At 39.0% G+C, this 15321-nt stretch overlaps 1 protein-coding gene across 1 annotated transcript in view; it reads right to left on the bottom strand.

Annotated features, from left to right (window-relative positions):
- The window catches only part of LRP12 (LDL receptor related protein 12), a 69659-nt gene that overhangs the window by 29658 nt on the left and 24680 nt on the right, over positions 1-15321 (bottom strand). The window contains exon 2 of the mRNA XM_004580670.3: positions 8080-8136. Coding sequence (XP_004580727.2) covers positions 8080-8136 — 57 coding nt within the window. The remainder of the gene's footprint in view (positions 1-8079; positions 8137-15321) is intronic.

The raw sequence follows: 15321 nt of genomic DNA, 5'->3' as shown, positions 1-15321 counted from the left end.
ATGGAAGATAACTATTAAAACGTACACAAACCTTTCTGAAAGCAATCTCAAATTATTTATGATTGTTTAAAAAATATTTGCTTTATTTATTTGAAAGGCAATTACAGACTGACAGAGAGAAGGAGGGAGGGGTCTTCTATCCAGTGGCCCACGCCCCACATGGCTGTAAAGGCTGGGGCTGGGCCTGGCTGAAGTGAGAACCCAGGAACTTCTTCCAAGTCTCCTATGTGGGTGCAGGGGACTAAGCAGTTAGGCCGTCTTCAGAGCATTAGCATGGAGCTGGTTTGGAAGTGAAGCAGCCAGGATTTCAACTGCTACCCTTTCGAGACACCAGCACTGTAGGTGGTAGCTTAATGCACTACATCACAGCACCAGCCCCTACTTATGAAATTTAACATACTAATTGTACTTCTAGAAATGTATATTCAGGAAATATCCTTAGAAACAAAAAGGCATATATATATATATCTTGCAACATGACCAAGAATAGGAAACAACCAAGACTTGGAAACAGCCATAGCTATGTTTCAGAACATCATACTGCAGTTACCTGATGGCATGTTGAGAGGTATTAAAATAAGGATATAAACAGTATAAAGAAACAAAAGGGCCCAGCGGCGTGGCCTAGCGGTTAAAGTCCTCGCCTTGAAAGCCCCGGGATCCCATATGGGCGCCGGTTCTAATCCCGGCAGCTCCACTTCCCATCCAGCTCCCTGCTTGTGGCCTGGGAAAGCAGTTGAGGACGGCCCACTGCATTGGGACACTGCACCCGCGTGGGAAACCCGGAAGAGGTTCCAGGTTCCTGGCATTGGATCGGCGCACCGGCCCCTTGTGGCTCACTTGGGGAGTGAAACATTGGACGGAAGATCTTCCTCTCTGTCTCTCCCCTCTGTGTATATCTGGCTGTAATAAAATGAATAAGTCTTTAAAAAAAAAATTAAAAAAAATAAAGAAACAAAAAATATTTTTAAAATACTAGAAAGGGCAGAAGGTAAGATCAGTTACAATTCAAACTCATTTACAACTTAAGATATGCACAGAAAAATTAAACAATGGGTGAGGTTAAATGATTTTCCTTAACTTTTAAATTTTTTCTGTGTTTCAAGATGTCTAAACACATAAAGACTCAATAAAATTTGTGAAAACAAGTTAAAAAGCTGACTCGGAAATAATCAAAAGTAAGGAGAGCAGAATAAAATTATTTCTAGAATTGGGACCAATGTTGTGGCACAATGGCTTAAAGTGCTGCTTGCAATGTTGGAATCCCCTATGGGCACCAGTCTGAGTCTCAGCAGTCCTACTTCCAAGCCAGCTCCTTGCTAATGTGCCTAGGAAAACAGCATTAGATGATGAAAGCGCTTGGGCCCCTGCCATCCACATGGGGGTGGTGGTGAAGGTTCCTGGCTTCTGTCAAAGTCCAGCTCCACCTATGGCGATCATTTGAGAAATAAACCAACAGGTGGAAGATATCTTTGTCTGTCTCTGTAACTCAGCCTTTTAAGTAAATAAATATTAAAATTAAAAAAAAATTTCTAGAATTATCCTGATTTGAGTCCATATCATGGAAAATTCAGTTTAAAGTAGTTACATTTAAAAAAATCAAATACATTTGAGGTCCCTGCAGTAGCCAGCAGGTGAATCCTCCACCCTGTGGCGCCAGCACCCCATATGGGCTCTCTGATATCCCATGGGGGCTCCGGTTCATATCCTGGATGCTTTATTTATAATCCGCTCTCTGCTTGTGGCCTTGGAAGGCAGCACAGGATAGCCCAAGTCCTTGGGACCCTGCACCCACTCAGGAGAGCAGGAAGAAGCCCCTGGTTCCCAGCTTTGGATCAGCTCAGCTCTGGTTGCTACAGCCATCTGAGGAGTGAAGCTGCTGATGGATCTTCTCTGTCTCTCCTTCTCTGTAAAAATCTGCCTTTCAAATAAAAAAAAAGAATAAGTAAATCTTTAAAAAAACAAACACATTATGTATACAAAAATTTATAATAAAAGATGTTTCATTTCATGTGGCAAATGAGCAGTAATTTTGCTACTAAAAAATTTAGACCTTTAGAAAAAGAGGCATATAATTTGACCTATTTTCAAAATCAGCATTAGGGGTGAGTGCCTTGCCGGGGCAGACTAAACGTCCACCTGTGATGGCAATATCCTGTACTACCAATGGTTCAGATCCTGACTGCTCCACTTCTGATCCAGCTCAGCTAAAGCGATTAATGCCATTTGGGAAGTGAACAAGTTAGTGGATGATCTCTCTCTCTCTCTCTCTCTCTCTCTCTCGTTCCTTCACAAGTCTGCCTTTCAGATATAGCAAATAAATATTTTTTTAAAAGACAACATTAAAATAACCTCCCTACTCTCACAGACACAAATAAGTTACCTGACAGTTTCTGTGATATAATTTATTTTCAGATATTTGTAGATGTACAAAAATGTCAATTGTTTTTTTCTCCTGTTAATAATATAAAGGAGCACTTAAAATTTGAAATCATGAAAAGTTCTAAACTAAAGAAAAAATAGACTCTACAATTTTTCTTTTCTGTTATATAATATACTTGCTGGTAACGCAGGCTAAGAACCAGAAAACGGGCAGATTTCTATCTCAGCAAGCATATGAGAAAGATGAAAATGAATAAAACAGTAGAAAGAGAAACAAACTATTTCAAACACAAAGCCAAAAATATAACTAGAAATAAGTGATTCTTTCAAAACTCACCAGTAAACAAAGTACTTAGTAATAGTTTAATTTTTAAAAATCAGAAGTTATTACTCATTTAGCATTCACAAGACGTTATAACTAGACTCTTTACGCATTAATTATCTAGCTTAACATTCTCCCTATTTGCCTTGGGATTTACTACATTAAGATGACACCATAGGTGCATTTTGTACATATTTGCCTTCTCTGTTAAAAGATAAGTTCCTGAGACAAGAATATTTTACTCCTTGTTCTCTCCTACTTTCCTGGCACAAAGCTCCATCACATGTTTCCACACATGCAAAATGAACTGAACTTATTACAGATAGAATGATACGATACATTCTGATTTGTGCAGGACAGTCCTGGTTTTCAGTATTGGCAGCACAATTTAAAAATAGTGCACTCTTTCATTTGCAAAGTGTCCTGACTGGGACAACAAATTTCTCTACCAACACTGCGTGCAAGTCAGTTAAAATTCTTTCTAAACTGTGATTTTCCAAAGCACAAACAACTGGACAAGAAACCTCAGCACTGTCTGATGGTGCGGCAAGCAGAGGTAAAGCGAGCCGATGCTGAGTGGAAACAGCAGCACAGGACACTGAGGTACCTCTCCACATCTGCTGCTTGCTGATCTCAACAGAAAGCTAATTCCCATACTTAAAGTATCTTTCAGAAACTATTTCTCCATTTACAGAAGAATTAAGGAGGCCTTAATTTCTACTGAGGCGGCAAGGGCATCAGAAAGCTTTTACAATTTGAGAATTCCTAGACCAGACATAAAAAATTCAAGGGCCTGGCGGCGTGGCCTAGCAGCTAATGTCCTCACCTTGAACATGCCAGCATCCCATATGGGCACTGGTTCTAATCCTGGCAGCCCTACTTCCCATCCAGCTCCCTGCTTGTGACCTGGGAAAGCAGTGAAGGAAGGCCCAAACCCTTGGGATTCTGCACCCACATGGGAGGCCTGGAAGTAGTTCCTGGCTCCTGGCTTCAGATCGGTGCAGCTCCAGCCGATGTGGTCACTTGGAGAGTAAGACAGAAAATCCTCCTCTCTGTCTCTTCTCCTCTCTGTATATCTGACTTTGCAATAAACATAAATCTTTAAAAAAATTCAAATGATCTGAACTGCATTTAGCATTTTTAGATTAGCAATGCTCAACTGGTGAAGTCTAAGGAGATATTCCAAAACTGGAAAAAAAAATGTTTTAAGTATTTAGAAGAAGATATACTCAACCTATACTATTTACATATAACCGTCCCATAGTGCTATCGTAAATCCATACATGGAAAGAAAATCTATTTAAAGGACAAGAAAGGCTAATTAGATCTCAATGTCACAGAATATAAAATGCTCACTGATATGGTAAATTCCACAATGCAATCACCCTCTAAGAAATTACCTCTTGGCGCCAGCACTGTGGTACAGCAGTGAAGCAATTGCTTATAATGCTGAACAAGGTAGTAACACTTGTCAGTGTATGTGAGGGCCAGGTTTGGGGGTGGGCATGCTGAGCTAAGCTGCAGCACCCATAGGTGTGCATAAGAACCAGGTAAGTTGTGGGTTTGGCTGGACTAGGCCACAACAGAGGCTGGCATGTGCAAAAAATCAGGGTTGAGCCAAGCCTACGGGGGTGGTTGGGGTTATCCCCAACCAGGCCACAGTACCTACTGATATGCCTAAGATCTGGATCTGTGGTGGGCTGGCTTGGTTAGGCTGCAGCACCCATCGGTTTCTGTGAGATATGAGGCTAAGGCAGAACTGACCACGCAGCAGCATCCGCCGATGTGTGTTGGCTGGTGCAGGGGAAAGAATAAACCTGAACCTGCACTGCACTGGCTAGCACACAGAAGAGTCAAGTCTGAGGTTACTTGAGGTTTCTCTGGGGACTCCCCAGCTACAGCACTGGACTCAGATCCTGACCACAGGGAAAAACACATTATACATGCTCTGACCTTGGAGTGTATGTATCAGAATTGGGCCTCAGCTGTAGTGGACAGCATGCCCAAACACACATGGGAAACATGACGGCCAGCCCATTTAGGCCAACAGGGGATTTCAAGTGCTTTGTCAGAGAATGGAAAGTAGAACAGGTCGGACAATTCTCTTGGCCTAGCTTTGCAGCAAGGGGTCTGGATGTGTGGATGCATTAAGGTGACTTTGTCAACCAATATACCTTGCAAAGATTATCTTAACCCTAGAATTATAAAATTGACAACTTCTCAATACCATCAACACCACTCAAGTAACTTCCCGGAAACACTTCCCCACATCAGGGTCTCTAAGGCAGCATCAAATGACCATCCCCATCCCCTGAGGCTGACATAGTCCGACAGCAAGGAGTAGCCATCTCCCTTTCCTCCCCTCTGCCACTGCAGACACATGAGAAAATAACTGAAACATGTCCCACCCGCCTTCCTCCTTACCTGACCCTCCCCACCTAATTGGAAGCCCACATAGGCATGCATGCCTCTCAACTACGTAAACAACATTAAAAAGATTTTTTAAAAATTTAAAAGGCTTTAAAAATTATAGAGATGTTATTAGTGGTTTTCATTTTGTAAAAGTGTCATTGTAAACATGCAACAGGTTTGCTACTTTTATAAAAAGGATTTGTTTGTTTGTTTATGAAAGGTAGAGCTACAGAGGGAGAAGAGAGAGATCTTCCATCCTCTGGGACACTCCCCAGAGGGCTATAATGGCCAGAGCTGGGATAGTCAGGGCCAGGAGCTTCTTCTGGTTCTCCCACGTGGGTGCAAGGGCCCAAGCACTTGCGCCATCATTTGCTACTTTCCCAGGCATATTGGCAGAGAGCTAGACAGGAAGTGAAGCAACTCAGACTTCAAATAGCTTACCTATATGGTACACCAATACAGTAGGAGGTGGCTTTCCTATTGCACCACAGCACCGGCTTCATTCAACGTCATTTTTAATTTGATCAACATGATTAATTGGGGGATTTCATTTTTATATGAAAGTCAGGGAGAGAGAGTGAGACAAGAGATTTTCCATTGCTAGTTCACTCTCTGAAATCCTGTAACAGCCAGGCCAAAGCCAAGATGCTGGAACTCAATCTGGATCTCCGACACAAGCTAAAGAGACCCAAGTATGACCTGCTGCCCCAGAGGGTTTACATTTTGGAAAGCTGGAAGCAGCAGCAGAAGAGCTGGAACTTGAACCAGGCACTGCAACTAGTAACGGAGTGAGCAATTCAAGTGAAATATTAACCAATGGACCAAATGTCTGCTCTCCAAATTAACACGTTTCAAATGAACTTTCAGTTTCAATTTTTAATAAACTAAATATTGGTAGCTATAGTCTATGTGAATAAAAATTTTTTACAATCCTTGTTATGGTCTCAAAACTCATATGAAGATCTTAGCCCCAATGTGAGTATATTTGCAGAGAGAAGAAACTAGATTAAATAAGAATGGAAGGGGTGGGGATCCCTCTAGTAAGAGGACTAGTGTCCTTAAATAAGGAAAAGGGGTGGCATGTCAGCTTTGCAATTGAGACACTAACCGGGATGTCCATACACCATGTCTAAATACCTGGGTTCAAATCCTGCTCTACTCCCACATCCAGCTTCCTGCTAATGTATAACCTGAGAAGCAGGTTATACATTTATTTATTTTTATTGGAAAAGCAGATTTATAGACAGAAGGAGAGACAGAAAGATCTTCCATCTGCTGGCTGACTCCCCAGATGGCCAAAATGATCAGAGCTGAGCCGATCCAAAGCCAGAAGGTAGGAGTTTCTTCTATGTTTCCCATGTCATATAGGAACCCAAGAATTTGGGTCATCTTCCACTGCTTTCCCAGGCCACAAGCAAGGAGCTGGATGGGAAGTGGTTTATCCAGGATACAAACTGGCACCCATATGCAATGCCAGCACTTGCAGGTGGAGGATCTGCCAACTAAGTCATTGCACTAGCTCCAAGCCTTTGGATTTCTACCACCCATGAAGGGGACCTAGTTGAGTTCCTGGTTCTTAGCTGTGGTCTAGTCCAGGCCTAGCTATTGTAGCCATTTGGGGAGTGAAGCAAGATGGGATCCTGTATGTGCTCTCTCTCTCAAACAAATAAATAATAATTTTTTCAAAGAAGAATCAGAAGATACCAGAGACCTCTTCTCTCACTTTAAGCACTGACAGAAGACAATGTGAGAACACAGTAAGAACTGTACATCTATAGCTAGGAAGACGCACAACAAACCCAACAATCTTGCTCATACTTTGGTCTTGGACTTCAGGCCTCCAGAACCAGGAGAAAACTAAGATTTTAGGTTATCTGGCCTAAGCTAACACAGTCTGCAATAATTTTTAAAAGCTAATAAGAACCATACAATAATCATTTAGTTTTATAACTTTGGATGCTTTTGCAGTTACAACTTACAGAAATAATCATAATTTTTTGATGTATATAATTATATAATACTTGAAAGCATATACAACAAGTGAAACAAATCATGGAAAGAATGCACACGGCCTGCAGAGGCAACACTTTTTATTTTAAGGAAATCAGCCTGGAGATGTACTTGATGAGTGAACACTAATTTCTAGAGTACTTTTTCAGTCTATCATTTAAGAACAAGGGCAAGCACTAAAGAGCCAACTTCACTTTTGCTTCACGAGAGAAAACTAATGAATTTCAAGATAACACAAATTAATGACTGATAAATATATTAACTGAAATTATTTTTAACCACAAAAATCTATCAAGAATATAGGGAATGTTTAGTGAAAAGTAAGAAACCCTATCTCAGGAACTGTAATACAAAACTGCAGAAGCCAACTAAGTATAAACATTTTATAGCTATGGGCCTTTAAGAAATTACTTAGCTGCAAAAGCCCAAACAGGTGGAAAAATGCATTTGCCTCAACAAATTTCTGAATTTCATGGACACAAGTATGTCGCTGGATTGTCTTTAACAGCATATTAATTGTACATTCAAGTATAATACACTTGTGGATAACAATAATCTAAAAATCGAGTTAAATGCTTTATTTTCAAGACTCTAAATCTTAGGTATAACATTCAAAAAATTGATAAAATTTAATGAATTTCATTTCACCTAACTTTGTATGGGGAAAAATACTAATTCAGCTTCAGCTAACTCCTTTCTTGGTTCAATATTTGTATGAAAAAAAATAATTACGCAGTCTGCTTGGAAAAGTAAAATCAATCCATGGGCATGTAAGTATCAAGTTAATCTTATAAGGATTTCTCCATGTTCCAGTTACTTCATTCCTTATTACATGCTGCAGAAAGCAGTAATAATTTTTAAGGCCAAATATCACTCCACAAGATACCAGGTGGCTTTCAATATTTACCATATAAGTCATGCATGAAATTTAAACATTACGAAAAATGACTTACCAGTTGACACTCCTGAAATACGCACATTTTCAGAATGTTCTGCAACAGCACCACTTCCTAAAATTAAACATAATGAATAAAATAATTTCCAAGATAAAATTTACAAAACTTTTTAGATTCTCCTTTTAAAAGAAAAATAACTATATAGAACTATTTCTAATATTTAGAAATTAAATTAGGTTTCTTATAAAAATCTTAATACAATACTAAGCTCAAAACCTAATAGCAGAGAAAATGAAACACTTTAGAAATAACACTGTAGTATAATACATGAAGGTTAAACATATAGATCTGATTAACATCAGAAAGAATTTCTACCAATTAATAATCAAGAGGGAACGCAGGAATAACTAGAATAGAGATAATCACTGTTTTTTTTTTTTTTAAACAGCAGGGTCACACATCTTCGTACTTTTTAAAAAAATGACTCTAAATATTCCAACTTTTTCTTGCCAACAGCTAATAATCTTAAAAGCAGAAACAGAATTACTTTCTAATTTCTATATCCCATTCCACAGAGTTAGGGACCCAAATATATTCCAGTAACTTACAACAAACATCACCTAGTAAAATAAAACCAGGATTTTCAAAGACTCATATTTAAAGAACTGAAGATACTCCTTTCAAATTAATGCGAAGTAACCATCTGGGTACTGAATTTTTAAAACTAAATTTTTAAATTTTGTTATGATTGATTTCTCTGCACTTGTTCTTTCTTGCGCAAACTGTTTGCCATTACTTCTAAAGTCTGATATAGCTCAACCCATTAGCTGCAGCTACCACTAACTGCTCAGGACCCCAGCAGATGTAAAATTCTCCTTGGAGTGGGATGAGACGAGGTATGAAGCTGGCTGGAAGAAGCTTAAAAGGCAAAAGCAGAATTCTTTTTTATGGTTGAGAAAGAAAAACAGCAAATATTTTAATTAACTTTTCTTTGACAACTGTGACACTTGTATGACTGCTGGATCACTGCACTACGTGGGAGAACAACATCTGTGCTTGCTGGTTCACCATGGATGCACCATTCCAGGAGCAGAGCCAGTACGCCAAGAGCTGAAAGGTGAATAAATGAAGGATGTCAGGACAGTTCAAATGAATCCAGCTCCGTCTGATACACAGCACTGAAGAAATAATGATTTTTACAATGGTACAAGATATATTATTACTAAACAATAATCACAGAACATTTTTAGTTCCACTATAATTGTATCATTCAATATCAAATGTTAGGTTCCTTCAAGAATGACACAGCAGGAATAGTGAAACAGGTGTGTATGACATAACAGGTATAAAAATAAACCAGCTCTTATAGATTAAACATTGTGTATTAATATCGGATATGGCATAATTTCTTTTTCACAGTAATGTTAAATGTTATTTACTTGAACAACTAGAGAGATGTTATACATTTCATTATCATATTACGACTTACCAAATAGGAAGCAGAAACAAAGAAACAGATTCAACAAAACATCTAACAAGATTTGCCAAAGGTCAGTATAAGTGGCTTAATCCATGATACTCATGAGTAAGTCAGCAGGAACAGCATCCCTGAGAGCTTATGAGAAATGCAGAGACTTAGTGTCACACTGCTGATTACTGAATGGGAATTTGCATTTTATTTTATTTTAAAGATTTATGTATTTTTACAGGAAAGGCAGATTTACAGTGAGGAGATACAGAAAGATCTTCCATCTGAAGGTTCACTCCCAAGAGGTTAAAATGGCCAGACCGAGGCAAGAGCTGAGCTGCTCTGAAGCCAGAAGCCAAGAGCGTCTTTCAGGTCTCCCAAGTGGGTGCAGGCTCCCAAGGCATTGGGCCATCCTTGACTGCTTTCCCAGGCCACAAGCAGGGGGTGCAAGGCAAGTGGAGCTGTCAGGATACAAACTGATGCCTATATGGGATCCCTGCGCATGCACGGCAAAGACTTTAGTCACTAGGCTACTGCACCAGGCCCGGGGATCTGCATTTTCACAAGACCCTCTCATACTCAATGACCTCCATGTACACCAAGTTTGAGAAACACTCAGTTTTTGATTAAATATTCTACTTCAGGACTAGTATTGAAAACTGCTGCCTACAAAACCAGCATTCCATTTGGTTGTCAGATCATGTCTCAGCTTCTCCACTTACAATTCAGCTCAAAACCAACAGCTTGGGAAAAGCAGTGTTTGGGTCACTGTTACCTGTGTGAGAACCAGGAATTCCTGGCTCCTGGTCTTGGGCTGGTCCAGCCCCAGCCACTGTAGCCATACAGAGTGAACCAGTAGACTGAAGACCTCTCTTTCTCTTTCTCTGTCTCTCCCTGCTTCTATGTAACTCTGTCAAATTATCTCTTTTTTAAAAGATCAATATACAATGAGTTTTATTTTTTATATTTAGCATCTTGGATGGATATACATATTACATGAAAATGGCTCTGAATTATATTAGAATGTGATCTAACTTATACTTTATAATTGTGTATGTACAATTTGTGACTTGCATATTTATGAGCATGTAAAGTGTATGTAAAAGATACTTTAAAGGGCTCATGAAAATGGAATCAAAAGTTTAGCTGCTTGCAAAAGATGTTTGAAAAACACATACTTTCTTCACAATAGAAATTTTCCATGAACTTCATTAGATCTTTTCTAAATATACTTTCTAATATTTCTGCAGCAAAACAAAACTTAATATTTTAATTCCATCTTCCAGAAATCCTTTTCAAGTCCCCATATATTTGTCTTTTACATAAATTATAGGTCTGAGGGTAGCATACAAATTATGAGTAAAACCCATGGGATTGGAACCAAACGTGAGTGGGACAACAGTGCTGCTCTGTTAATAGTGGTGCTGACCAGGCATCATTTTTTTTATACTCTCCTTAGTGTAACTAGTGTTCAAATGCAGCTATTTTGGATATTTGCACAGAAAACCACCATCTAGGGGTAGCAAATACGGGAAAAACATACATGATGAAAGAGTACCTGTACAACTATATATTAGTAGATGATGTTAATGAACAAATGATTACTTAACTCCTAAAAAAAGGTTAAAAAAAAAAAGAAAAAGAAAAAACTTCACCTAAGTCAAGAAACTTATGAGAATCATGACGGGGGAATAGGGTAAGGGTACATTTAAACAGATGCAGAATCATTAGCTAGGGTGAAGCAGAGAGGGCATATTCCAGGAAACAGGAGACGACAGACTTACGGCAGACTGATGGACGCAGGAAAGTAGCGGAGACAATGGTGTGTGTAGTGACCAGATACCCCACTGGCAGTCAGCGAGCCATGATCTGAGCTCCACCTGTGGCTGGAGCTCCACAGACAGCCAGGTGGGAAGGGGAGTTCACTTGTAGCTCAGGGGGTGAAAGCAGACAAAGAACTACCCATCCTGCTGATTTACTTGATTTGACCAAGAGCAGAGATAAAGCAGCAGACCCCAAACAGATGGTGCAGGAACAAGGTGGATTTCACAGTCCAGACTCCCACCAAAGCCATACTGGGGGACAAATTGTATAGGGAGGCAAAGGATGTGGGATGGGATTATACATAAACCAGGAGCGAATTCATTTCTGGCTCAGTGCATTGCACAATGTGACATTCTACAGGTTTCACCCAAAATAGGTTCGGGCGGCCCCAAGACCTAACAGCTACCATTTCCAGAACTCCACCAGTGGCACATCAGGTGCCATTCTGTACAGGGTGGCAGAGGCTGTGGTACCGGAGGGACAATAATGAAATGCGCATGCACTAAGCTGGGAGCAAACTCACTTCCAGCTCAGTGCATTGCACTGCTGCCACAGGGAAAATAATATCAACTTTGGTACCCTACAGGTCAAAAAAAGTCTGGGTGGCCCTCAGACCTACGGCTAGCAGGTTCCAGCAAGATCAACACCACCGACCTAGTTATTTAGGACACCTGGTGACTCCCTAATCCCCGGAACTGCTCAAACCAGAAGTGGGAGAAATATATAGGCAACAGTGCAGCCACAGCATGGGACCATAGGAGGTAGAGAGTGGTGCGTATGGGGCTGTGGCTTTGTAGACTGTTATGGAAGCCTAACACAATAATCCAAACCTGAAACTTGCTGGCGGCAGTGGCACAAGTGATTGCAAAAAGGAACCAGGTTCCAAACACAATCAGTAAAATTGAACTGTAGACCTGTGAGTGACACAGCTTAGAAATCAGCCTTAAGGAGAAGACTCTACTAATTAAATGTACAATGACCAAAAGTAAAAGAAACAGAGGCACAAGCACATTATTGAAGACTCCTCTACAAAGGAGCAAAAGCCTTTGCCAACCTCATGGTTAACTGAGGAAGACATTGAGGAAACAGGGGATAAAAAGCCTACAAAACATGTTATGAAGCTTCTTATCAACAACGAGAAGCACTTGCAGGAATTTAAGCAATAGGTCACACTGGATACAGCAACACTGAAACAAAATCAACCAGAATTATTCGAAATGAAGGATACAATGGGGCAAATTAAAAATTCAGTGGAAAGTTTCAATAATAGCACAAAAGAGGGAAGAAAGAATCTCAGATTTGGAAGATATTTCTTGCCACAGTGGTGAAACAATAAAAAAGCTAGAAGAGGAACTTAAGAAAAGTATTCAAAGAATTAAGGGACTCTATTAAAAGGCCAAATATAAGAGTTATGGGAGTTCCAGAAGGTGCAGTAATAGAAGCTGGGTTTAAAAATGTATTTAATGCAGTAATGAAGCAAAACTTTCCTAATCTGGAGAAAGAACTAGGAAACAGAATACAGGAGGGGCATAGAACTCCCAACAGGGTTGACCAAAAGCAGTCTTCACCACAACACATGATAATCAAGCTCTCTTCCGTTGAACAAAAGGAAAAGATCTTTAAATGTACATGAGAAAAAAAATCAATCTACAAATAGAGGAACCCAATCAGACTCACAGCTAACCTCTCACAGGATACCCTGCAGGCCAAAAGAGAATGGAGCAACATATTTCAAATTCTAAAAGTAAAAAATTGCTGGCCCAGAATAACATACCCAGCAAAGTTTTCCTTTGTCTTTAAAAATGAAATAAAATTCTTCCACAGTAAAGAAAAGCTCAAAGAACATTCCTCTTTCAGACCTGTGCTATAAATGATACTTAAAGATGTTCTTTTGACTGAGAAAAGGAATAGCACCCACCAAAACCAAAGGTAAATGGAAAGAACATCCCAGTAAAATAACAGAAGACTAAATCAAACAATGAACAACCCATTGCTAAAATGACAGGACCAAATCGCAACTATCCATATTAACCCTGAATGTTAATGGTTTAAATTCATCAATCAAATGTCACAGATTAGTAGACTGGATAAATATATAAACAAACAAACAAACAATCTGTTACCTACAGGAGACACATCTTACCAACAAAGACCAGTGGAAACTATATTATATGGCTTTTGATGTTTTGTTTTTAGTTTCATTTCTTCAAAATGTTTTTTTTCCCTCATTAAATTCTTCACTGACTCATAAGTCATACAGTAGCATCATTTTCTTCAAAAAGGTTTTTCATTTTCTTTTTCAATTGTTCAGAGACATGACTCATTCGGTAGCATGTTACTTAACTTCGTGACATTGTAAATTTCTATTTTTATTCCTGTTGTTGATTTGGTATTGTGGCTTTTCATATATCAGGAAGTACAGTAATTGTGTAATGAAGACTATCATATTCAGATATGAGGATACAACGTAGTATGCACCTCTACTTCCAGATTAAAGATGGACTCCCAATGAAACTGTTAAATACATCTTGACAATAGGATGCTAGACTCTCTGCCATTTCCGATGCCTGCAATGATGGACATAGGTAGGACAGTTGATGAAGAACTATACTATTGTGATAATATAGGGGAAATCAGCGTGTGAGGGAAGGGACCTGAGAGGGGGGTGAGGGAAATTCCAGAGCCTATTGAACTATATCATAAAATAATAATAATAATAATGAAAATTAAAAATAATAAGAATTCAGTAATATTTATGTATAATATATAATAACATTTTCAGTCCCATTATTAAATATCAAAAGATGATTAACAGTGTAATTTACCCCATTAATCACTCTTTGTAGTATTGACCACAATATACCACAGATTCAGTTGGAAGAGATGCTGCTTTAGCTGCAAAGAAGTTACAGAATAGGGATGGAACCTGAGAATCAGCTTTCCTGTAATGAAAACTACTGTACTGCTTATTTAGTCATAAACCTCAATTAAACTGGATGAAGATCTGGGTGATCTTGGCAGATCAAAAAGTGTTCCCTCAATCTATGACCAGGAATAATTTATCTCCAGAGTAAAGGGTCTTCTGTAAGTGCCCTCACAAAGTTTTAAAACAGCCTTCAACTGGAACATTCCAACACTGACAGAGTGACTATAAAACAGTGCAATTACTTTAGAAAAAAGAATGTTTTCAAGATGAACACGTACTTGCTTCACCTAACAACTGCATACCTTTGTAAAGGAAAAGAAAACATAAAAAGAGGGAATTCCAGAAACCTATAGAACAAAATGAACAAACATAAAATAATTCATCCTGTATTATTCTACTATAAATTTCTAGAACAGGAAACACTAATCCAGAGGAGCAGAAATCAGAACAGTGGCAGCCTGGTGTAGCAGGCAGGGACAACCAACCAGGAAAAACCGAAGGACTTTTTGTGATAATGAATGCCCTGTATCTTGATGGGATGTACTTGTGAATATATGCTTGCCAAAATGTGTGCTTTTACTGCATACAAACTATACCCCCAAGAAAGTTAGTTAAAGAAAAACTCAAGAGTTAGGATATACTTGATTCAGGAATCTACCTCCCTTTCTGTCCCATTCTCCTGGCTATTGCGTACTAGCTTTCTTTCCAACCTAAAACAATGATTACAAAAGATTCAGGCATAGCATTCAGAGGAAAACAGAATATTTGTTTCCCATAATTTGAAACCAAATGCTTTGAAATTCATCCTGCTTAGAACAGCCGTGGTCACATGCCTACCATCAAGGAAAATTAATGGAATACGATGACTGGCACATGCCTGAAGTATTGAATTGATTCTTCTGAAGCTTATAAGGACATTGTCAAAAAGAGGAAAGGGATTATTGGATGACAGGAAACCAAAACTACTGCAGCTATTTTTTTCTTCCAAATAAAATGCAAGTCCTTCCTTGCATTCACATCCTATATAATCTAGTTGCAGACTTTTCCACTTTAAATTCTTCTTCTCCTTTATTACAACATT

This window comes from Ochotona princeps, chromosome 9 (assembly GCF_030435755.1).
Source record: "Ochotona princeps isolate mOchPri1 chromosome 9, mOchPri1.hap1, whole genome shotgun sequence".
Classification (NCBI taxonomy): domain Eukaryota; kingdom Metazoa; phylum Chordata; class Mammalia; order Lagomorpha; family Ochotonidae; genus Ochotona; species Ochotona princeps.
Note: the sequence above shows the minus strand (reverse complement) of the source record. Positions and strands in the feature narration are given on the sequence as shown.